Source organism: Engystomops pustulosus, chromosome 2, assembly GCF_040894005.1.
Source record: "Engystomops pustulosus chromosome 2, aEngPut4.maternal, whole genome shotgun sequence".
Classification (NCBI taxonomy): domain Eukaryota; kingdom Metazoa; phylum Chordata; class Amphibia; order Anura; family Leptodactylidae; genus Engystomops; species Engystomops pustulosus.
Window position 1 is genome coordinate 89,985,892 of NC_092412.1, and position 24,948 is coordinate 90,010,839.

Sequence of the window (24,948 nt, forward strand, 5' to 3'; positions counted from 1 at the left end):
ATCAGGCCCATCAGAAGCTACAATGCTGATGTGAAGAGAGCCTTAGTTTATAGTTTTTTTAATAGAAACACTTGCTTTATTTAGCCGATAATTTACAATTATTATTTTCATGGATATATATTAAATAGTATCACGTTTCATACATTTCACATATCACAGCACATAATATTGTTCTACTAACAATGTTAGTTTAACAATGTCTATTTACCTCTGGTAAATGTATAAATATTTGCTTTTGTTACTACTGTGGATTATTCTTAAAAAGGTAATTCAATTTTTCTAAACATAAGTAAAGATAAGAATACAGGAACTTCTCATGGGTCAATAGCTGAAGAGTTATTTGATTACTTTCATCTTTATCTTTAATGTTAAGTCGAGTACCAACAACACTCAACAAAGAATATCAGGTCAAAATTATTGAGGCATTTTGGTCAGCATATTGCAGGTGGAATATTTATGCAATATTTTTTCTGTTTCTTCTTATATTGAGTTGAGCAACAGTTTATAACTTTAGAGTGTGTGTGAAATTTTTTATTAATTCTATTAAATGAAAACCTAAAGAGATTATTCCACATACTGGGGGTATTTATCAGGACATCTATGGCCAAAAAGGTGGTGTAGAAGCCATGAAATAATCGCAAATGCTAGTGAATCGCTAGCACTTGTGAATATTTTCTTCATATTTTCTGCATAGAGGGGCAAGAAGGGGTTACAATGGGCAATGGAGTGGAACAGCACAGGGCGTTCTTGTCCCTGCGATGCCACACTCGCTGCAGGTAGTGACTTCTCAAATGTGAGAAAAGCGCTTATTTTTACACTAAGTAGGACCTTGCTTAGAAATAAAAAACACTGCACCATCGGCAGGAGGGTACATCAAGAATCCAAAGCTTCTTGCTATATCCAGATGTGCCGGAGGGTTGGCTGGACCATCATACGTCAGAGTACGAGCGCCGGCATATGAAAAATAATTCCCATTGTCTCTATTCACAGAAAAAATATCTGATTGCCTTACTCAGCATAACAACTAAGGATAACAAACCTGTGGTATTCAACCTATTCACATCTATGGGACTGCAAATTCAGTTTTCCCATGGCAGTGTGGTCACAAATGTGCACTTCTGCTTAGGGAACTCGGTTATTGTAATCAATGACCCACAGCTATAAGAAACATATGCCTGCCTTGTAGATAAGGCATAAATGTAATATATGGGACAACTCCTATCAGTTGGATAAGAAAGTCTGACATACACTCTGCATTCCAATTCACGGCACTGGTATTGGATGTGAGTTTGTGGGTCAAAAACTGCACTCTGCACCTCACTTTGTGCTGAAACAGAAAGGGGACTTCAGATCTTTCTCAATATAGTAAGAAGACATCAGACTTTAGATTTAAAAACATATATACATGTTAATTGTCATTATAACATACCCCCACATATATCTCCAGTTTCATCATCAATACATTCTCTGTCATCACATTCACAAAATTTTCCATAAATTAGGCCATTATTTTCGGAGTTCTCACATTTACATCTTCCACACTGGCAGGTACCTGCAAAAATAAAAAAATACATATTGAGATTCAAGAAAAGAGCTCTAGCGCAAGGTTTCAGAAGTTAGATGTGAAGTCCAGTGACTTCCACTATTATTCTATTATATTATACTATAATACAATATATGCAGTCCCTGGGTTACATACAAGATAGGTTCTGTAGGTTTGTTCTTAAGTTGAAATTGTATGTAAGTCGGAACTGTATACTTTATTATTGTAACCCCCAGTCAAATCTTTTTTGGTCTCTGTGACAATTGTATTTTAAAAATGTTGGGTTTTCATAAGGACCAGCATTAACAATAATGCTTCATTGCAGACACCTTTCATAACTGTTATAGCTGTTTATTGTAGCCTAGGACTAAAGTACAGCAAATTACCAAAATCCAGAGGTCCGTTTGTAACTAGGGGTAATATGTAAGTCAGGTGTTCTTAGGTAGGGGACCACCTGTACTGGATAGAAGCTTTTAAATATCTACCATACTGCTGAAAATGAGTGGTGGTGGTCAGGGGCGTAACTTGAGGGGGTGCAGAGGGTGTGGTCGCAACCGGGCCCAAGAGGCTTAGGGGGCCCGTAAGGTCTCACTTTCCCATATGAGAAGACTAGTTTTATAAATATTATAGTCGGGGGCCTGGCACAGACTTTGCGCTGGGGCCCATCAGTTTCAAGTTACGCCACTGGTGGTGGTCACCTAGGTTCAAGACCCTATGGAGTATGAGCTTGCAGGTAATCCTGCATCAAGTACAGACATCATCACTAATAATCCTTATAGTACCAGGTGGCAAAAAGTCAATGTTCTGCTGACGACTCACTTATTCACTACTACTGTCAGTGAGTTTTATTTATAAACTATAAACCTTTGGATGGGGATGGGATAGCTGGTATAGGAATTCAGGAAAACTACTGATAAAATCCTCATAGCTGCATCCACGACTATCCACATTTCTCACAACTGCCTTAAGGATTCCCCCTGTCATGAGGATTATGGCCACCAATCTGGTATCCCGATCATTAAGTACAACTTTATTTGGAAGACATAATCCACAATACTTTCTCTCACTTAAGCAAGTACTTTAAAACATATCAATAAAAGCAAGTCAATTGCAATAATTGTGGCCTCAAAGAAGCTAAGAATGTAATTTTGTTAATTTAAAAAAATAAATGTATATTGAAAATTACTATTTTTCAGATACACTTCTAAAACCAGTGTATTTCATCTCTGATTATTTGAATAATGCATTTGGGAAATGTTCTAACTGCAGCTTTTTGAGAGAAAAAAATAAAATTATGCACAGCTGGAGTCTATGTACAGCTCCAGAATTCTCAGCACGCTTTCTTTTCTTATTAAATTACAGTTTCTGAGTTTTCTCTTTGAGTTACATGCACTGAAATAACCTATGTAGTAGCTTGGCATTTTTTAAAAGTACATTGTGCACTAGTAATGATAATAACACATAAAAAAGTGTGCAGTGACCTAAAAGTTACATCTCAGAGAACTTTGCGGTTTATGTATAAATGCCATGCAAACCTGCATTTGAACAAATGACTCCTTGAGAATTTTTACACATCTCGTTGCTTTGCTTTCGTGTCAGGTCACAAGTAGCTGGGTATTGACAAGCTTCTCCGGACCAGCCAGAATCACATTGGCACTTTCCACAGTCACAGGTTCCATGTCCTAAATAAATAAACAAGAAGATTTTTAAAGCAAAGACAACTCTCAGTTTTTATGCCTTTTCTATGTGTGTGTAGGCAGGGAAAATGTACAGTTTATCACTGTTCATAAAGACTCCTGAAATATGCGACTGTAAATCCATTTAATTTCTTTGACTTTATGCATTTTCATGTCTACTGCAACAAGAAAAGCGAAGGTATGTAACAGAGAAATTGTGAATACATGTTTAACAAGTTTAGTTACACTTTAAAGGAGTTGGTGTCCTGGCTGCTTTCTTCCAAAAACAGTGACGGTTTGTGCCAGTATTGCAGCTCAACTGTATAGAGATGAATAAAGCTTAACTGCCATATTACCTGTGGTCAGGGATGGCGCTGGTTTTGGAACAAAGCAGCCATGTTTTTCTACCTCCCTTATAGTTATAGTTATGTACTGTAACTATAAGATCTTGCTTAGTATCTTGACTGACAATTATTTTAAAAACAGACTTTACTCACTAATACCAAATTTTACATGTTCTTCTGTAAAATCTAGCTTTGTACGTTGGCTGATTATGAACATATAAGGACATTGTTCAGTTCAAGTTTAGTGGAGTGAGGCCTCTTGCACACAAACGTGTGCTCACCCATACTATAACCCAGGCGGGCACAGAGTCGGGTACAGGAGAGAGAGGGGTGAGCACTCCTCAACCCTCCCCTCTCCTTAGAAAAGCACCCGGCTTGGTCACTGTGCGGCTTGCCACACCTTGACCAGTTGCCGTAGAACTCTATGGGGGCCGTGATCTGGCCACAAATTTAGATCATGGCCTCCATAATGCTTGTGTCAGTGAGTCTTCAAGGTGACAATCCAGCAAAAATAACTTTAGAGTTGAAAAGACACCAACATATGTGGGACCACCTCTCCCCTTCTTTATGGTCACACAGGTTTGTACATCCAGCAGTTTATACATTACTCAGGCATGTTTGATGTATTTGATGTAAGTATTGGGCACAGGATTGACTAATGCTAGAGGCAACCATCCTCCATAAACCCTCCTCCCAAACAACCCACCCATGTTTAAAAAACACAACCCACCCATGCTGGGGAGAAAAAAAATACCCATACTTGGAAAACAAGACTTAACCATGCTTGGAAAACAGAAACTGCTTGGCATATAAACGGCTAAACATGGCAATACTTGCTTTACTACATTTGTTTTACTTTTACATAATGGCCAGAATGGTAAGAATATAGCTGTTTACTGCTATTCATCCCTTCAACTCTGAAACAAAGTATTGCAGATTGAAGCACCAAACCTTATTTTGAACCCTACCACATGGAGTCGGGATATTTTGGATAGTAGCATATAGGTCCCCAGCTCTTGAAGATGGGTGAAGCTTGTTTTCCTTGTCCTCCATCTAAGAACAGGTGGTTAAAGTACTTTATGTATATTTATTTAGAGTATCTTCAAAGTCCCAATCTACATTGTGAAATAAAGTGAATCATGTCTGGTAAAAGAAAAATTTCCAGCCTTTGCTGGCATCACCTTCAAAAATATTCATGATTTAAATGTGGGTAGCAAATTTAACTTAATACAATAGAAAAAGTATGGCATTGAATTCCGGCTCACTTGCCTGTGGTTAGTTTATATATTGTTTTCTTTGGAGCAAAGGCTGGTCCGGTTCCATAGACACATTGAAAAATAGTGAGTAAAATTCCAAATTCTTTATTTCATCTTGTTAAAATCTTTCTTTAAACTAAGAGCGTAACCCGCGACCTCCTTTCCATCCTGATGGACTATCTGCTTTTTTAAAGAAAGATTTTAACAAGATGAAATAAAGAATTTTTAATTTTACTCACTATTTTTCAATGTGCCCGTGCTGGAAGCTTTTCACTCTTCCCTAAAGCAATTTTAACTTATTGATACCAAATTCTTAGGGCTTGTAGATGGCTTGTAGAACTAGTCAAACCAAACTAGTAAATAATAATGTGCTGGTGGTAAAAAGCATGTTGCAATCTTTTTGTAAATGCATGAAGTATCAAAATGCATATAGTTCCATATCTGCCAGTTTTTTATAAAAAAAAATGTCATTGTATTTAGGATAAAAGTACTTTACTGTGAGGCTACAATATGCAGGATAATCAGGAAAATGGTAATCCTTTGCTGCTCACTGGACCATTTGATGTAGTAGTTTTATCCTCAAGAGGTTTGTTTCACCTGTGACTGAGAGCCAGCTGTTACATACTGAATATTAATATTATATAATAGTTAAGAGGATTTACAGAAAAATTATGCAATCAGCACTCCCATACAAATACTTGATTAAAAAGAATGTATTGCTCTAAGGGCCATTTATAGATTTTTGACTGTGGCAAGTTTCCAGGTTATTTTTTTAAGTCTGAGAAAACAACACTTCAAAGAATGTAACACATAAAAGAAAATATTAAATATTAAAGGCAAATAGCGATTTGTCACTAACTTTTCAACAAACTTTGTAACAACCAGTACATGAAAGTTTGTAAAATACCTGATTTGACATTAAACCGTCATGAAAAAGTCTAAAATTTATAAAGCCATAGCTCCAGAATTGTGGTTTGAAAGTGTAAAAAAAAACCCCAATTTTTTCAAAAAAAGTTGACTTTTTACATATTACGCCATCCACAATCAGCACATTTTTTATATTAATTTGAGTTGATTAGCTTTACAAGTCATCTGTCTAGTTGAGAATTTGGAATCAGTGGGATAAACATTGAAATAATGAATATTACAGAAGGCGATATCAACAAAAGCCAATAGAGCAGAGGTGAAATAACAGTAACAAGTGTCCCAGACATCAAAGGTTATGGCCTTCAGTACATGGCAGTGGTTCTATGTTTTTTTTTAGTTTTCCAAGTAATGGTTGGGATAAGATGCAGTAGGACTATTTTAGGGAACATGACCAAATGCAATTCTTTAGTTGGAATACAATTTTCAGTAGTAAGATGTAAGCGTCTACTGAAAAGGGGGGATTCCAAAAGATACTTTACACAGTAGAATTTTAAAGGAAATCTACCATCAAACTCAAGCATGATAAACCAGGAGCAATGGCTCATAGAATCAGGCACCGTGACTTTGGTAAAGTCAAACTTTAAAATTATGCTTATGAGCCTAAAGTGCTGTGGGAGGCTCTAGCTTTACAGACTGTTACAGTGTGCAAGGAGCATGTCTCATCCTCTCAGCTCCCTTGACACCCCCCCCCTCCAACTCTTGTAATTTCAGGGCAGCAGAGGACATTTCTGCACAAAGTGGGAGTGGCAACCTCTGAAGCTACAGCACTGAAGGGCTCTGGTTAAGTATTAGCATAATTTTAAAAGTTGATATTAGAAGGAAGGAGGCCATGGATAACAAATATTAGAATATCACCACAGTCTGTATGCCTCCATGTCGAACAATATTTTACATTTTGTATCAAGGAAAGAGGCAACACAGCAGGACACTAGACTTAGGCCTCACACACATGTTTGAACTTTGTAGGCAAACAATCAGGAAACATGATCACTTGTTTTGCAGCCCATTTGTAAAGAGACCTTATGTTAGCCCCCCCCCCCCCCCCCAAAAAAAAGCAGCTAGCACATGCAAAGCAGTTATCACACATATATAAATTCATTCAATGCCAAAAACAGCAAGTATGTTTTTGTTTGTCAATTACTTTTTATATGTAGATAAGTTACAACATAAATCTAAAATACTGCAGAGTAAAACCTCATTGATGTGAAATAACCTGAAATAATTTAAAGGACATCTATCACCACATCAGGGAATGTAAACCAAACATACTGAAGTACTGGTGTGTGCACCCTCTGGCAGGATCTGCTGTTCTTTTAGCTTTTTATTCCCTTGTTTTTAAGAAAAATTGAAAAACTATGCAAATTAGTCTGAGGGGCTTCATGTTCCATTAACCCCAATGGAGCATGGAGCCTCTCAGGCTCATTTGCATGATTTTAAAAGCCTTAGAAAACAGGGAAGAAGCTAAAAGAAGAGTAGATCCTGCCAGAGGGGGTGCACACCAATATGTCACTGTGCTTGGTTTAAAATCCTTGATCTGGTGATAGATATTCCTTAATACAAACTCAAGCAACAACTCCCCAAATTATTTTTAAAATGCCTGCAGCTGGGTCGAGTGTGTATACCACAAGCCTTTAGAAGCTTCTCTAATATTTTTGTGTGTCATATTTCTCAGCTGATCGACAAATTCAATAAATGGAAAAATATGCTAAAAGACATCATGGGTTTACAGCATGAAGCTGTGACCTTTAAACTATTCTGTTGTACACAAACAAAAATAATGGTAAGTCTATGCTTTCAATACAAGATGTTGTGGTTTTATGTATATAATAAGGTCAGTTATTACGTTGATAAAATAATTCTGTTTGTGAAAGAAATCTCATTACATAAATCTGTGATAGCCATGTTATATCCTTTAGCCACGTTGCGATATTGTCCTGTAATGCATTTGCCAGAGGTCACAGCATAGAATATAAAAAGGGCAAACATATTGGATATAATTGTAAAACATTTCCTTTATGATATGGTAGAAAGCTTAAATACAACATTTTTCCTCAAAAGCTATTCCCTTCAATGCAATCTCTATAGAAGAAATTGACTCTAAAATGATTAGCCCAAGGCCAGAGCCAAGTTGTACATTATGATTAGCTCTTCGTTCTACGAGAAAATAAACATCAATCTGCAAGTTACTTTGTTATACTTTTTGCCACCAGAATATGGGCTAATATTAAAAAGGGCCATTGCATATTGGCGCACATTTACTTAGGAAGTCGGAATATGCACTAAAAGTGCTATTTCCATGTATAATGCTCAGTGCGGCAATTCATTAAGATTGTCCGTCAAAAATCATGAATCTGGTTCTTTCTCGCGCTGGCCCAACTGAGTTCACCATCTTTTTTGTGGTGCATCGTTAACATATGTCGCATGGAAGCTAGTGCAACTGCGCCATAAAAGGGTCACGTGGGACACAATAGCGGTGCAGACCCTTCTTAAATACCTCTGAAAACCAATTTCTACCAAAGAATGCGCAAAGTCTGAAAAAAGTGCAGAAAAAGCCCTTAGTAAATGTGCCCCATTAGGTTTAAATCTGCTGACGTCACTTTTGACCTGCCATGTTTTCAGGGCCAGATTAAGGCCCGCAGCTGAATGGAGCAACGCATTTAGGATGGGGCTCGGCAGCCAATGCGTGGCTTCCTCCCATAACATTGGGCCGGATCTATTTAACCGGTTGCACCAGTTTTGTGTCTGACTTTGCACTTGAAAGAACGTCTTTAGAGCTTGCACATGTATTTAAGAAGTGTCTGCTCGATTTTGGGTCACGGCTCTACTGTGTCCAACAAGACAGAAAAAATAAACCTTGTACGTCGTGAGGCAAAATGCACTTAGTGCAAATCTGGGCCATTACATCTACAAGATTGTTAAACTGTTTCATATATAGCAGTGATAGTTAACTTTTTAGACACTAAGTGCCTGAACTACAATCAAAATCCAATTATTTATTGTAAAGTGCCAACATGGCAATTTAAGCTGTAGTTTATTTTTTAACTGCTCTGCCTCAGCTTTCAACAGGATAAGGGCATTTAGGATTCCAATATGTTAAAAAGGAGGGGAAATTTGGATATTGATTGTAGCATCCGTCCAGGATGACAGAAAGAATTGAGTATTGTGGCTGGGAGTGCAGGAGATTACCATGAGTCCTGTCTACTGAACTCTGTCCAAGGTGCCCACTGAGTTCCACCGCCATTGGTACAGTATATATTGTTTCAAATATCAGCCCATGTACTAGAGATATTAGAAACAAAGGTATCTTTAGTTTTAGATAGGTTCATAAATTCATACCTTTAGTAAACCAATTGTAATGTTGGCTTGTGACCAGCCAAATAATACCATTATACTGTTACCAAATAAAAGTACCATGAAACCGATATTCCAAACAATAGCGCTACAATTTCCAAATGATACCTCCAAACTGTGAACACACACAGCATCACCGCAACATAAAGAAACCAACATACCGATAATGAACACAAGACTCTATACACAGACCAGTATGGCAGTAACAAACACCACCATGCAAAGGACAATATCACTAATGATATCTCTGTACAAGGCCCAAATAATAACGCTACATCATGATTATCATTGCATAATGACTGTATAATACTGCAATACTAAATGACGATCTATACACACAGAGCAGTTTTTAGCATTAAATAGTCACCATATAGTAGTAGACTACAGTGCTGCATAGAGGCTGTAGTGTAATCCAATGACTTACAGGTTAGGTCCCTGATGTTGTCTCTTTCCTTCAGTCTAGTCTTCCACGACTCATCTCTGTAGATTTATAAAACAGACATGGTTGGCATCAACCCATATACTCCTCAAACCTGATCCCCACATTATTAAGGGGCCCTTAATAATCCATTAGGCAGGAACCTCTATAGTAATCTATCAGGCAGCCCCCCCCCCCTTAATAACTCTTCAGACAGGAGCCGCCTTAATCAGCAGAGTCCCCTTAGTAATTCATTAGGCAGGTTCCCCCTTTATTCATTAGACAAGGACTCACCCTTAATAATTCAATAGGCAGGGTCCCCTGCATTCATTGGGCAGGGACCCCCCCTAATAGTGGGCTTGTGCCTAATGAATTATTAAAGGGGAGTCCCTTCATAATGAATTAATAAGGGGGGGGGTCCTTTCTAATAAATTATTTATAGGGTACCCACACCTAATGAATTATTAAGGGGGACCCTGCCTAATGAGTTATTACAGTGGGTTGGTCTATTGAATTATTAAGGGGTGACCTGCCAAATGAATTATTAAAAGGGATCCATTAGGAAGGGAACCGCTTAACAATCAATTTAGCATGGACCCCTTAATAATCCATAAGACAGGACCCCCCTTAATTACCCATAAGGCAAGGCCCACCCTTAATTCTCCATTAGGCAGAGTACTCCCATTAATTATCCATTAGGCAGGGCCCCTCTTTATAATCCATAAGGCAGGGACTGCCCTTAATTATCCTTTAGGCAGGGGCCCTCTTTATAATCCCTTAGGCAGGGACCCCCCTTAATTATCTGTTAAAGAGGGACCCCCTTTATAATCCATCAGGAAGGGACCCCCTTTATATCCATTAGGCAGGGACCCCCCTTAATTATCCATTACTCAGGGACCTCCCTTAATTAGACAGGAACTCCCTTAATTATCCATTGGGCAGGGACCTCCCTTAATTATTCATTAGGTAGGGACATTCTTATTTATCCGTTAGGCTGGAAGCCTCATTAATTGTCCATTAGTCAGGGACCCCTCTTAATCCAATAGGCAGGGGCCCCCTTATCTCATGAGGCAGGAACCTCCCATAATTCATTATGCTGGGACTCCCCTTGTTAATTTCCTCCCTCATTGTGGCCCCAGCCAGGCAGCATACAAAAAAACAATGAGTACTTACCTTCTGCTCCTGTACTGTGTCCTCCATGTCCGGCTCTACCCATGCAGTTTCAAATGATTTTACCACGGTCCTATGTCTTAAAGAGGCCACACAGTTTTACCTCACATTCCGGGGCCAGAATTACTCACTGAACCCAGGGCCAGAGCTTCAGTGGCGCTGTTGGAGCTCTAGGCCAGGGCACCCCAACCCAAAACAACACAGTTCATGGGGCCCAGGGTGATGTTCCAATTGTTCCAATGAAAATCCAGCCCTTAGCGCTATAGATAGAAGATAATGTTTCTCTTCTTAAGTTTGACTAAAACATAATTACAGGTACCAGTTGCACTTCTGCTTTCTCTGAGAGAGTTATGTAGCCGTCACTCTGTAGGACTGTATGTAACAACCAAGCCTGTTAGTTGGTACTGAGTAATAAAAATTTTAGGCAAACAAACTGCAGTCATGGGAGCATACAAGTCCCTTTGTTGTCATCATTATTATCATCTCTCTGCTCTGCTACCTCTTCCTCCCTCCCTGCAGATGTGAGATGATTTACTTATGGATGCACGAGGAAAGGGGGAAGGAGGTAGGAAGAGCTAGCATAGCAGAGATAAGATAATGATGACTACAAAGGAACTCAGACACCTCTAACATTCTATGCAGTTTGCTGGCAGGGAGCCAGGAATACTTTTATAAACTTTTAAAAGTGTGCGAAAGCAATTGATTAAAAAGGCAGATTAGAAATGAGAATTGAAGAATCTGTGGAATTCTTCTGTATTCTTTCTATTTCCTTTATTTTCTCATGTACAATTAGTTTTTTGTCATATATCTATTAATTGTTATTTAAACCAATTTATATCTATTCATATCCTATGTGCTGGAAAAATAGGAATATCTCTAAATTAGTGGTGGTAGGCATCCTTCCCTTCTGAAATTCCTCCACGTATCTGAAGGATGCTTGGGAAATAAAACGAGCATTCCACAGAACCAGAACCAGAATCATACAATTAATGGCATGTTAGTGAGATTCTCTCAACATCCCTTAACAAGGTCAACAAAGGGTGATGTCATGTATGGCTGAAGTGACACTTATACTATAGTGATGTTACTATGCCAAAAGCTAATGGATGATACCATAGCAACAGAGAGCAATTAAATAACAATAGTGATATCCTCATGATTAGTATGCAAGCATGCCGCGATTTGCTGTTTGTCCATATTACCACTCTGCTCAATAAAGACTGAAAAATGCATTTGGTGAGTGCCGCTTCACTATTCACTTCATTGTTGATTGCATTACCTGTACTTGGACGTGTAGATATCAGCATATTAATATTTTGATGCACATAGATGTTGTAAACACCAAATTATAAAACACTAGTAGCATACTCCTAGCCTATAACATCATTCAAGGGGGCTATGTGGGAGGTTGGAATCATACTTAGCTGGAAGTCTCCAGATAGAAAATTGCCATTCTTTGGGGATCCCTAGCAGATAGATTGATCACTTACTTTTGCTTTCCCAGACACTTAACATAATGTATTAGATGCTGTTTTTCCTCCCTTTTATCAAAACTGTTATTTTTGCGTTGCATCCTTTTAGATATTAAAACTTCAATTTAATAACAGCCTTCTTGTGTTCTAACAATTCCAAAACTCAGAAGAGACGTTACCTAAATTAAATGATTTATTACTGAGTGTAATACAATATTTGGGCATTGTCTATGCAAGGTCTCGTCAGCCTTATACACTCACCGGCCACTTTATTAGGTACACCATGCTAGTAACGGGCTGGACCCCCTTTTGCCTTCAGAACTGCCTCAATTCTTCGTGGCATAGATTCAACAAGGTGCTAGAAGCATTCCTCAGAGATTTTGGTCCATATTGACATGATGGCATCACACAGTTGCCGCAGATTTGTCGGCTGCAAATCCATGATGCGAATCTCCCGTTCCGCCACATCCCAAAGATGCTCTATTGGATTGAGATCTGATGACTGTGGAGGCCATTTGAGTACAGTGAACTCATTGTCATGTTCAAGAAACCAGTCTGAGATGATTCCAGCTTTATGACATGGCTCATTATCCTGCTGAAAGTAGCCATCAGATGTTGGGTACATTGTGGTCATAAAGGGATGGACATGGTCAGCAACAATACTCAGGTAGGCTGTGGCATTGCAACGATGCTCAATTGGTGCCAAGGGGCCCAAAGAATGCCAAGAAAATATTCCCCACACCATGACACCACCACCACCAGCCTGAACCGTTGATACAAGGCAGAATGGATCCATGCTTTCATGTTGTTGACGCCAAATTCTGACCCTACCATCCAAATGTCGCAGCAGAAATCGAGACTCATCAGACCAGGCAACATTTTTCCAATCTTCTACTGTCCAATTTCGATGAGCTTGTGCAAATTGTAGCCTCAGTTTCCTGTTCTTAGCTGAAAGGAGTGGCACCCGGTGTGGTCCTCTGCTGCTGTAGCCCATCTGCCTCAAAGTTCGACGTACTGTGCGTTCAGAGATGCTCTTCTGCCTACCTTGGTTGTAACGGGTGGCGATTTGAGTCACTGTTGCCTTTCTATCAGCTCGAACCAGTCTGCCCATTCTCCTCTGACCTCTGGCATCAACAAGGCATTTTCCGCCCACAGAACTGCCGCACACTGGATGTTTTTTCTTTTTCGGACCATTCTCTGTAAACCCTAGAGATAGTTGTGCGTGAAAATCCCAGTAGATCAGCAGTTTCTGAAATACTCAGACCAGCCCTTCTGGCACCAACAACCATGCCACATTCAAAGGCACTCAAATCACGTTTCTTCCCCATACTGATGCTCGGTTTGAACTGCAGGAGATTGTCTTGACCATGTCTACATGCCTAAATGCACTGAGTTGCCGCCATGTGATTGGCTGATTAGAAATTAAGTGTTAACGATCAGTTGGACAGGTGTACCTAATAAAGTGGCCGGTGAGTGTATATGATGAGTGGTGGCAGCTAAAATTTACTCAGGTTGTGGAAGAGGATGTTCAGCGTGTCCCGATAGTCTCCTTTCCTGAATCTTAAGACTGTCTGACAATATCCTATTGTTATAAATTAATAAAATATGTAAAATAAAAAATGATATGTATTTTGAAGCTTGCAACTATTTTCAGCTTCCACTCATGTGGGCATGAGTACCTCCCAAAGTGTGGCAGATTGATTCTGCTATATGAAGTTGTTATAGTGCAAAATCCCTACAGATGAATGCTAGTGAATTCCTTAAATAGTTGTTTATCTTAGCATTTAGTAATCAATAGCAAATAAACAAAAATAAATAACAAAAAATTATAGCAAATGTTTTCATAGTCTTTTTATACATAAACGGATTTGATTATATACTGTGTTTCAAGTAATGGAATGCAAAGCTGGCAAAATATCCTCAAATCTAATTCATGCTGTTTTAACAAGACCTCAAGAAGACATTGATAAATTAATGTCATCCATCATTACAGCTGAACTTGGAAGATCCATATTAGCAAAATACTGTTTTCGCAAAAAATAAGTAGTCTAATATTCAGAAAATTTGCAAGTAGAATATTTCTCTGACTAAATAGACTAAGTTATGGATAGCAAAAACACATTGTAATTCATATACTTAACATATAATATTAGTCCATTCAAACATCAAATTTCTTAGCAAAATGCCCCATTACACTGACGATAGAGGTCTAAAACAGTCTTAAGCGGTTCCCCAGACCAAAGCTTAATTCAGAAGTTTGGTTTCGGGTCTGAGTTATCCTCAGCTGCCCACTAGTAACATTTGCTTTCTGTGCTGGCACTCATGTCACAGATTCATTCCTTCTTGCATACCTTCTACCCACTCCCCTGACCAGCAGGCCCTGAAGAACCCTTTCTCTGAAGACAAGGTTAATTGAGTGATATAGTGCACCGTTACCCATAAAGCAATGGTTCCTGAAGTCACTAGGCTGGTTACTATAAACTCCTGTTTACCAATGTAGTGTCAGACTTGACTTACTTTTATAGCAAGTTTTACCAATTTTCTGCTCTCCCAGAAAGAACTTATCACCAATGCCAAACAAAAATCCAACCCCTCTGCAATCATATTGCCCAATATCACTCCTCAAAAGGATATTCCCACAAAGACAAGTTTATTAAATGTACTCAGAACAACAAAGTAACACATTCTCTAATTCACTGTTATTAACAATAGCAATCATTCATGGGGTACACAATTTCATTTGCCCCTGGTTTCCGAGCTTGTATCTTCTGACTTTAGGGGTGGCAGCCATCTTGCTTTTCTGCCTGATGCTGTGGAGCTGAGCTGCTCCCTGCCTCAAGCCCCTTCCCCCTGCATTCCAGGACGAGCTCACATATTGACCTCCAGCCGGTAAAAACTTTGTACCTTGATAAGCACATTTTCAGCTCACAGAACTAGATGGATAATAATGTGTCTGCTTAGAGCAGGGGTTAGGAACCTTTTTGGCTGAGAGAGCCATAAGCGCCAAATATTTTAAAATATAATTCTGTGAGAGCTGTACAATATGTTTATACAGTATATAGCCAGCCAGCTCCCAGTATATAGCCAGCCCCCCCAGTATACAGCCAGCTAGCCCCCTGTATATATCCAGCCAGCCATCCAGTATATAGCCAACCAGCCCCCCCCCCAATTATATAGCCAGCCCCCCAGTATAAAACCAGTCCTCCTAGTAAACAGCCAGCCAGTCTCCCTAGTATACAGCCAGCTCCCCCTGTATATTTCCAGCCAGCCCCTCCCCAGTATACAGATAGCCTGACCACCCTGTGTATAGCCAGGCAGCCCAACCCCAGTATACAGACAGCTCCCCCTGTATATAGCCAGACAGATCCCTCAGTATACAACCAGACTCCCTGTTTATACCCTGCCCCCCAGTATACAGCCAGCCAGCCCCCCATTATACAGTCAGCCAGTCCTCATAGTCTACAGCCAGCTCCCCCTATCCAGCCGACACAGTATATAGCCAGACCCCCTATATATAGCCAGACAGCCCCCCAGTATATAACCAGACAGCCCAGAATATAGCCAGCATGCCCTTCCCCAGTATATAGCCAGCCAGCCCACCCAGTATATAGCCAGCCAACCCAGTAAATAGCCAGCCCCCTATTCATAGACAGCCAGCCCCTCCCCAGTATATAGTCAGCCAGCCCCCCACCAACATATAGCCAGCCAGCCCCCCAGTATATAGCCAGTATGTCCCCCCATAATATAGGCAACCAGTCACCCCTGTATACTGTCAGCCAGCATAGCCAGCCAACTCCCCTGTATACAGCCAGCCACCTCCTTTATACAGCCATCCACCCCCTGTATACAGCAGCCAGTACCTCCCCGTATACAGCCATTCTGCTCCCCCTGTATACAGCCAGCCCCTCCCTTGTGTACATCCAGCCCCCCATCCCTGTATACAGCATCAAGTATGCAGTATGCAGTATCCCGGACTGCATCAAGTAGGGGAGCTGCAGGGGAGCATCGGAAAGGTGAGTACATGTTTTTTTAATTTTCCACCGGCCCTTGCAGTCCCCAAAATGTTGCTGCTGTTGACCTACTTTATCTGTTAAGCTGCAAATACCAAAAGACATGAAAAAGTACTACAACTATTTAAGCTCTAAATTAAAGTGATTACATGTTTGCCCAGCATTGACTGCTGGAATAACTTTAGAGTAGGGTAAAGTTGAAAAACCCACTTCTCAGGACAGAAAATTTGAAAGCATTTTTAGCATCTTTCTAGCATATCTTATAAATTCTAGTGGTATTTCCTGTGTCTCGAGAAGATCCTTGTTAGGCGAGAGCAATAAGGGTACTCTGTGGCATTACAATTTCTAAATGTACCTAATGTATCTAATCACCAAATGTGAAAGTGTCAAAAATTTAGGCATTGTAAATAGCTTAGATTTGTTTGAGACTTTTTTGTACTTTTTGCTGCATTTGTTAAAAAAGTTGCAAATTCAATAAAGACCTTAACTCCTCAAAAACCAGATGTGTTAATAAAGAAAAACTGCTAAGATTTCTTACCAGCAGTAAAGCCAAAAAAAGCAGGCAAACAAAGCCATACTTATTATACATGTTCCGAAAGTTCTTTCTAATGAGATATTTTCTGTTCTTGTATGAAATTTAATATAACTAAAGGGAAACAACTGTATACTTCAGTTTTTACTACAGACAGGAAAAAATGTTATTCTCCGCTTAAGGAAAATACCCAAATAAAGGGGAACAGATTGTTTTAGTTTGTTCTTGTGCACGGTGCATTTTTTTCTCACTTGTGTAAGTGTGGGTGGCATAATTGAATTAATCAGCCCCTTCATGCTGTTATTCTCACTAACATTCATTTGAGTTGTACCGCACTACCGATACATAATGAATTCAGAAGTAACAGTTATCTAAATTAGCATGCTATTTAAAGGAGCAGACACTTAAAAGTTTATGTTTTAAGAGTATAAGCAGGACAGAACTGGGATGACAAAAGCAGTGCTACTAGGAAGAAGCTGACTTGTCCATTTACAATATTGCCTAAAAGCGACAAAAAAACGCTTATTACTTTTAGGCGCTGCCCGTCCCTGAGAACCCAATTAGTTTTCAGTTGTTTTTCCACATATAACCCTACTTGGTTGCAGAAGTGTGTTCCGATCGGAAACTTCAGTTGTGGATCATGCAATTTTTGTCGTTTTAATTTATATTAAAATTTATTAAATTAGGTGGCACATCACACAAGGTTAAATCTTTCATAAATTGCAGATCCACCTTTGTAGTCTGTGCCCTTGTGAGTATTACTACATTGGCAATCAGAAATTGTTTTATTAGATTTAGCAAAAATTACATTTTGATAAATACAGGAAAAGGCTGTCCTCGTTTAATCAACCATGTTAGAGATAGGCATGGAGGTAATCCTGATGTGTTGAGATTTGCGGGTCTCGAAAAGGTGGAGGTGGACTCACAAGGTGGTGACCGCCCCAAACCCTCCAACGCCAAGAGGCCAGACACATCTTGAAGTATAATGCACTAGGCACTATGGGGCTGAATGACAGGAACGATTTAACGTGTTTCTATAACGTATTGGTATAGCACCGTAGATTTTGCATTATACCATATGTAGAGTCTATTTGTCATTTGCATTGACTGACTTTGTGCATATATGACCGTCATTTATGCTTATCTTCCTCCCGGTTCCCTTTCCTTTCTGTCTGTGCCCAGATTTTTATCTCTACCTTGTCTTGCCATCTTTCTGCCCATATCTCTCTTTCCTCTTCTCTCTTCTCCTCTTATTAGTCCCCCTTACTTGTTTACACCGCTGGGATAACTTACCTGCCGCTTGTTAATTTATTTTTGCTGTTTTGCTGTTTCAGTGACTACTTTTATATATTATGTATCTCAAAGTCACAGTTTGTTGGCTTAAAATACTACTTGTTATATATCCTGACCGCTCTGTTGATACATTGTGTTTTTATGTATGTCGTCTACTGTCACTAGGACAACGCGACCCCGGGGCGGGTATTTTACCTGCGCTCCGAGGTCTCGCAAGGTCCGAGGCTTTCACTGCGCGAAACGGCCCGTCGCCTTTGCGTGGCGTGCATCTTCCCTGCTATGTGTTCCTACCTGCAATAAAGAGTTGTTATGTCCCTGATACCGATGAGTACCATCTACTTCTCTTCTACTCCGGACAGTCATAGACTAAACATGGAAAATTAACCAGACCCAGAAATGCAGACTCTGCATCAACTATGAATTCTGCATTGCAAAGTTCAGTAATTATTGCAAGGTTCTGTCATTATTACTATATTTATCTGGCTGTTAACATTCCTTCATATGCCTATATCCCAAAACAGAAATAATATGTCAAAGAATGAAAATCTCAAAATGAATACATAAACACTTTTTGAACTGCAGAGCTTGAAATCTATTCTACCAAAAAGTATCATCTGCATGCAGGTGTATGTTGTCTCCGTGCATACACATATGTCATATTATGTGAAATTACCTAAGACATATAACTTAGAATACTAATGGAACAGCAACAACATATACAGTGTTGTGGAATTTGTTGCTTTGTTATAAGCAACATAAAAGAATAAGTAAGCAAACAGTATGCAAAACTGTTTCTATAGATGGCTTATAAAGTATGATCCTAAAACTTTTAAGTGACTTTTGATATAAAACTGGTTTCTGACCAAGATAATTTATGCCTAAATATAGACTCACTCAGCTTTTTTTCCACTTGCAATTTTCGCTAAATGTACTGTACTGACTACACAAGCACTTCTGAAAAATTCAATTAAGAAACATATTCAAAACAATTATGAAAGAACTTCCTTCATATTTCAATAAATGTAATGTGTGTACAAAGTGGCATGTATTAACTTTGGTTGTGTTTGAAATTTCAACTTCAAACCAATACTTTACTGCTAACATCGACATTTTTCATTTTAAGCCACAAATATTTACAAATAATTTGAAAATACAAGTTTTCCTAAAAAGTTTAACTCACACTTGTTCTTAAAACATTTAGAAATTTGCAAGAAGTTTTTTTTTTTTGTCAACTAATTCTTATGAATTTTTCAGAAAATAAATGACCATCAGTTGTGTTGTGAAGATACAAGCACAACATGGCATTAGATGGGGCATCGCAAAATACTAACAAAACTTCCCGTCCCAGTACCATAAGCGCATTCCGACCAGACGTGAAAGGAACAAGAGGGGTAAGCATTCAGCAATGTATATCAATTTGAGGTCCTAACCGTCCAGCGAGAAGATAATTTAAGTCTGCCCAGAGTTTCCACAAAATTCAACTACAAATTACAGGAAGAGTTATGAAATGGTCTAACTCATCAATGTCTTGTCTGTGAAGAAATCTGTAATAAATCTGTTGTTTGATTCACACATCCATGCTTTCAAGGTGTATATAGTTCACAGTAATATCAAGAACATCAGAGACCTGAAGTGTAGGTTGCAACCATCTGGCTAGGAGGGCCTTTTCAGTCGGCAGAAAAAAACATGGAGCACTCTCATGAGCAGGTTTTCAAGTACAGGTTGATTATTCAGGACAGTAATTTGCAATCATCTGGCATCTTGGCCCATCGAGTTTGTTATTGGGGCCAATACCATATAACATGGTACAAATCAGTCTTAGGACTGTGGGGCAGCTGATTAAGGAGGGATATTATACCGGAAAATGGCATGGTGAATAAATTTACAAATTTCCTCACCTGCGCCTACCCATGGAGTATCTAAGTGGAAAGATCTGGTAGGTCTAACAATTCTTCCCGTTTTTTGAATACTGGTTTATAAGGTTGCATCTGTGGACCTCCTTGTATTCTAGGGTGGTGGGAAGAAATATAATAATTGGTCTTAGTGCTCTAGCAATGACATCTAAATAAGTTGAGTTATGCTCCTTGGTCCAAACCTTAAGCATGTCCAGCAGGAACTTTTAACCTGGCCATTAGAGAAGAAATTCCCAGAAGATAACAAAAACTTAGAGGGTAGTTCCTGTAATGAGAGAAATCTAGGTTCATCAGGATGTAGGAGGTGATGCACTGTGCTAATGCCTGGGCTTACAACTGCCTTAAAGGTAGGCATTTGGACTAGAGGGTATAAGGAGGAAAAGACCAGCGCGAAAAGACTCAAGTGCAGGAGTAGGTACAAACAATTTAGTAAAGGAGTAGTAGAATGCTCACCTTTATGATTGAGATAATAGGCATATAGGTAGTATCTTTTATGCGGTAGGAAGTGCAGCTCACAGTGGATTTGGAGTTATGGGAAAGGAGTAGTCCATAGCTTTAGTCCATTTGGAGATCAGAGATTTTTTGCAAGAAAGGGTAAAACCACTCTACAGGTACATCTTCCAAGAGTATAAAGGATTTTTATTCTTGTTCATAATACAGGTCTGCAAACAACGTGTTTCGGCATTGAGTCAATGCTTTCATGAGGTAAAACCAATGTATGTATGAATACATTGGTTTTACCTGATGACGGCATTGGCTCAATGCCGAAACACGTTGTTTGCAGACCTGTATTATGAACAAGAATAAAAATCCTTTATACTCTTGGAAGTTGCGCCTGTAGATTAATTTTACCCTTTCTTGCAAAAAATCTCTGACCTGCCTTAAAAGGGTGTTGTCTGCCTTGGTTAAACTCAAAGTGGTCACATAAATGTTGTTATTCCTTTAGGCATGAAGGATAGTCAATTAAGGAGTAGGGCTATCAGGGAGGACGGATGTACAAGTTTCCTCTATAACTGTGTTTGAGCCTTTCAAACAAGCCAAACCAGTACATGTCTATGGAGCCAGGCAAAGTTATATTTACCTGTATCCAGTAGGTTACTGCCACCATTTTCTATTGAAACAAACAGGGGCTGGCGTTGAGTGAGTTAATGTGGAGATCCACGAACATGCACCAACAGGGCCAGTAGGAGAAAAGAGACAAAAAAAGTGCAGAGGATTCAAGTGTGATCTAATAGGAGAGAGATATATATAGTAGAATAACTCTCACCTGGTGTAATGGATAATAGAGCATATTGTATATGTGTCAGTAGATAGGAGCTGCTGCCGACGGGACAAAGGTTTGTTAATTCAGGGTGGCAGACTTGGCGGTATAATGAGATCCACGAGGTGTTGTCCCGTTCTGGTAGGCACTGCAACACTCAGTAATTTGATCAAAGTTTTGTATCCATTTACATTCGTCAGGTATGTAATTAACCTGATGAAGGCTCCTGCGCTGAGCCGAAACACGTTGTGTTTTACCCATCAATTAAACTTTTTTATGGATACTAAACTTTGATCAAATTACTGAGTGTTGCAGCGCCTACCAGAACGGGACACTTCATGGATCTTCACTTCACCCTTTTCTATTGGTATTTGTAGTTTCCAGAGGGCTATTTTGGGGCATGAACCCCAAATAGGAACTAAAGCTGTCCAAGAGATATTGATACTGGTGTTACGTCTAGTGGGTTCACCAGAAAGAGTAAAAGGTAATCTGCCTAAAGAGCAACACATAATAATTGCCTCATCTCCTTCAGCATTCCACAGACATTGAGGGTGAGGTACATAGCTATTTTGAATTGTCCCCGATCACAGTGCCAAAGGGTGGGAGATAAAACCCAGCAAGCTAATTCTAGCCATGTGGTCTGAATATAAGGTTCCTACTTAGTACTGAAGGTCCGGATCTTTATCGCATCTAAGACCTTCAATACTTTTCCAACATTCGTGACCACTGATCATCCTTTTCCGAATCGCATCTGGTAGCAGTCGGCCAGACAAGAAAACATCTCCTTGTTGGCCATTATTTTTGCTAATATTTTAAGGTCAACATTAATTAGTGATATGTGCCTATGAGAGGCTGATGAGAGATGATCTTTTCTCTTATTTGGTATAATCCAAATGTAGGCCAGAAAGATAGCTATTTAAAGAAACAAGTCAGGAATTGAGAAGCCTGGTCCTGAAGAACATTAGAGATTTCTCTGTAATCCTTCAGGGCCAGTGGCTTTCCAGGAGGCAAGTTCACCTATCTCTTCTGGCATAATGCGTGAGTTGATCGCTCATCATCATTCAAAATGGGTAAGTCAAGTGAGTGTAACCAGCCAGGTGGGCTGGATAACTGGTCAGGTAGATATTACATAGTTGTTCATCGTAAACCTGTAAGATGTTTAGAATCTTAGAAGGGAGATGTTGTTGGGCCAATAAAGGGGGCCCAACTTACTTTGTCCCTATATATCTGCAGTCTAGCTTCCATTTTTTTGTGATATCTTTAATAACCTCCCAGCTTTACCTGAAGTTGGCGGGACATCTTGGTTGTAACCTCAGCTATGAGCAATGATGCCAATAGCATCCACGTGAATGTGCACAAACCACTCAGACAATCAGGACACAATGGATGTGTTAACATTGCAGGTGCTGGAGCTTTTTACATACTGCCAGAACTGAAATTCTCCTGCTACTGATCATGAGCTGGCATATGCCAATAAACCCTCCCAACAACATCCACCCACCCTCCTTTCCTCTCCTTCATCTAGCTACCCATGGCAACCAACCAAACAAAGAGATATAAGGTAAGCGCTAGCTTCTAGCCTGCTAGCTGACAAATGGCTGAAGATGATAGCTAAGAGTGTAAATTGGAGAATTGCTTATTTTGACTTAGTGCAGAGCTAGGCAAAAGTTTTTATACTTTACACTTGTACTGTAAGCTCTAACCAAAGGTCATGATTACTTTTATCTTGTTGCCAAGACAGTATAGAGGTAGGGAAAGGGGAAAGTTGAGCACTTTTACCTTGAACTTTGTATATAAGACGGCAGCTGATGAACAGCAGCAGAATTTTTATTAATTAAATTATTTTATGAGCTGTGCCCATATATACAAGATAGGAGTAGTAGTACTGAGCTGTGCTCAAATATACAGTATAGGGTAGTAGTACTTATGTGGGTCCATATATACCGAATAGGAGTAGTAGTATTGAGCTGTGCCCATATATACAGTTGGGAATAGTAGTACTATTGTGGCCTCTCCCACCGGTCTTGGTTGTTGAACCTGTAATTCCAAACTTTGCAGTTCAGTACCACTCGTTACTATTAACAACCTCATTTTACCAGTCAAATCAGGGCACTCCTCCCAAAAATGACCAAACGAAAAGTGAAAAACAAAAGCTTCTTCAACTTAAAAGTTGCTTTCATAATGAATTGTATTCACAAAAGCCATATCAAAAAGTGAGGCTACTATAAAGGCTAGATTTATTGTGTTACCACAGACTGCAAATGACCCGGCCCACTAATGCAGGAAAGCTTCAATATTCCATTCCATATAATCCACATCTTTACACCCCAGTTGCTAAAATGCTTTGTATGTTCCATAGATCTGTGAAGATGAACAAACATCATACAGGAGTCTGTTTGAGTTTGAACCCCCATATTTAGACTGAACTTTTCTCAACAGCATGTCAACCTGTGCATAGAAATTGATGTAACTATAGCTAGTATAGCCATACCAGGTAAGCATATTAAAGGACAAGCCCAAGATTTAGTGATCACTTGACATGTATGTGTCAGGGTCGCTAGGGAGAATGCTGGGACTTCTGGTTCTTCTGCTGGTGCCAGCAGCGTTCTGCGACCCCCGGCGCGTATCCGCGCAAACTCCACCTCTCGTCCCGGGCAGCGGCTGCTAAGATCTTGCGCTGTCTAGGAGTTGTGTTCGGAACTGCTGGGACTTGTGGTACCTCTGCATGATGCCTGGTTGTTCTGCACCATGAGGGGTTAATTCCCAGAAGCTGTCCAGCTCCTATCAGGTTCTGGAGGGGGAGTTCTGGCTGCATAAATTGCAGCTTCACTAGTCACCTGTGCCAGTGTTTGAAATCCCTTCTCCACTCGCTCTCAGCATTAGGTTTGACTTGCTCTATATCTGTATCTGTATCGTTGTTGACCTCGGCTCGTTTTTGACATTGACTCTTTGCCTACTGGTTTTGCTATTGACGTACCCTCTTGTTGTGAATCCGGCTAGTTTACTATTCTTTTGTGTTTTATGTTTGTCAGTCTGTTTGTGTTTCCCTTCCCACACTTATCAGTGTATTTCGAGTCTTCAAGTAGTCGCCCCACGGTTTAGCGTGGGGGGGCTATAGGAAGGGACAGAGGTTGGGGCAAGCTCAGGGCACACTATCCCCTGTCTTTTGTGTTACCCAATCCTAACAGAAACACTGGCCCACACATAGGTCTGCAACCTGTATATGACCTGCTACATTCACTCCTTCCATGGAGCCTTTGTCAGCTGTGGTCACTCAGGTCCAGACCTTAACTCAGTATGTTCAGAGTCTGTCTGCCCGTCTTCAAATACAGGTTTCGGGGCAGACAACACCGCAGGCTCCACCACCACCTGCACCAGAACCTAAGGTTCCTCTCCCTGACCTGTTTTTTGGTGACCGTAAGAAATTTTTTTCATTTAGGGAGGGATGTAAACTTTATTTTTCTTTACGCCCTCACTCATCGGGCACCGAGACACAAAGGGTGGGCGTGGCCATTTCTCTTTTGCGCGGTGGTCCGCAAAATTGGGCCTTTTCTCTCCCACCTGACTCTCCATCCCGCTCTTCTCTTGACGCTTTGTTTTCTGCATTAGGCCAGATTTATGACGAACCTGACCGCCGGGCACTGGCAGTTTCCCACCTTAGATCTCTGTGTCAGGGAAAATTGACGCCGGAAGATTATTGTGCCCAATTCAGACAGTATGTGACTGACTCGCAATGGAACGACTGTGCCCTAAAAGACCAATTTATGTCTGGACTGTCAGAC

General features: G+C 39.9%; 1 protein-coding gene across 1 annotated transcript in view; it reads right to left on the reverse strand.

The window, feature by feature from the left end:
* The window catches only part of ITGBL1 (integrin subunit beta like 1), a 186,936-nt gene that overhangs the window by 120,248 nt on the left and 41,740 nt on the right, over nucleotides 1-24,948 (reverse strand). The window contains exons 3-4 of the mRNA XM_072135499.1: nucleotides 3,079-3,225; nucleotides 1,430-1,552 (exon numbers count right to left, since the gene is read on the reverse strand). Of these exons, the coding sequence (XP_071991600.1) occupies nucleotides 1,430-1,552; nucleotides 3,079-3,225 (270 nt within the window). The remainder of the gene's footprint in view (nucleotides 1-1,429; nucleotides 1,553-3,078; nucleotides 3,226-24,948) is intronic.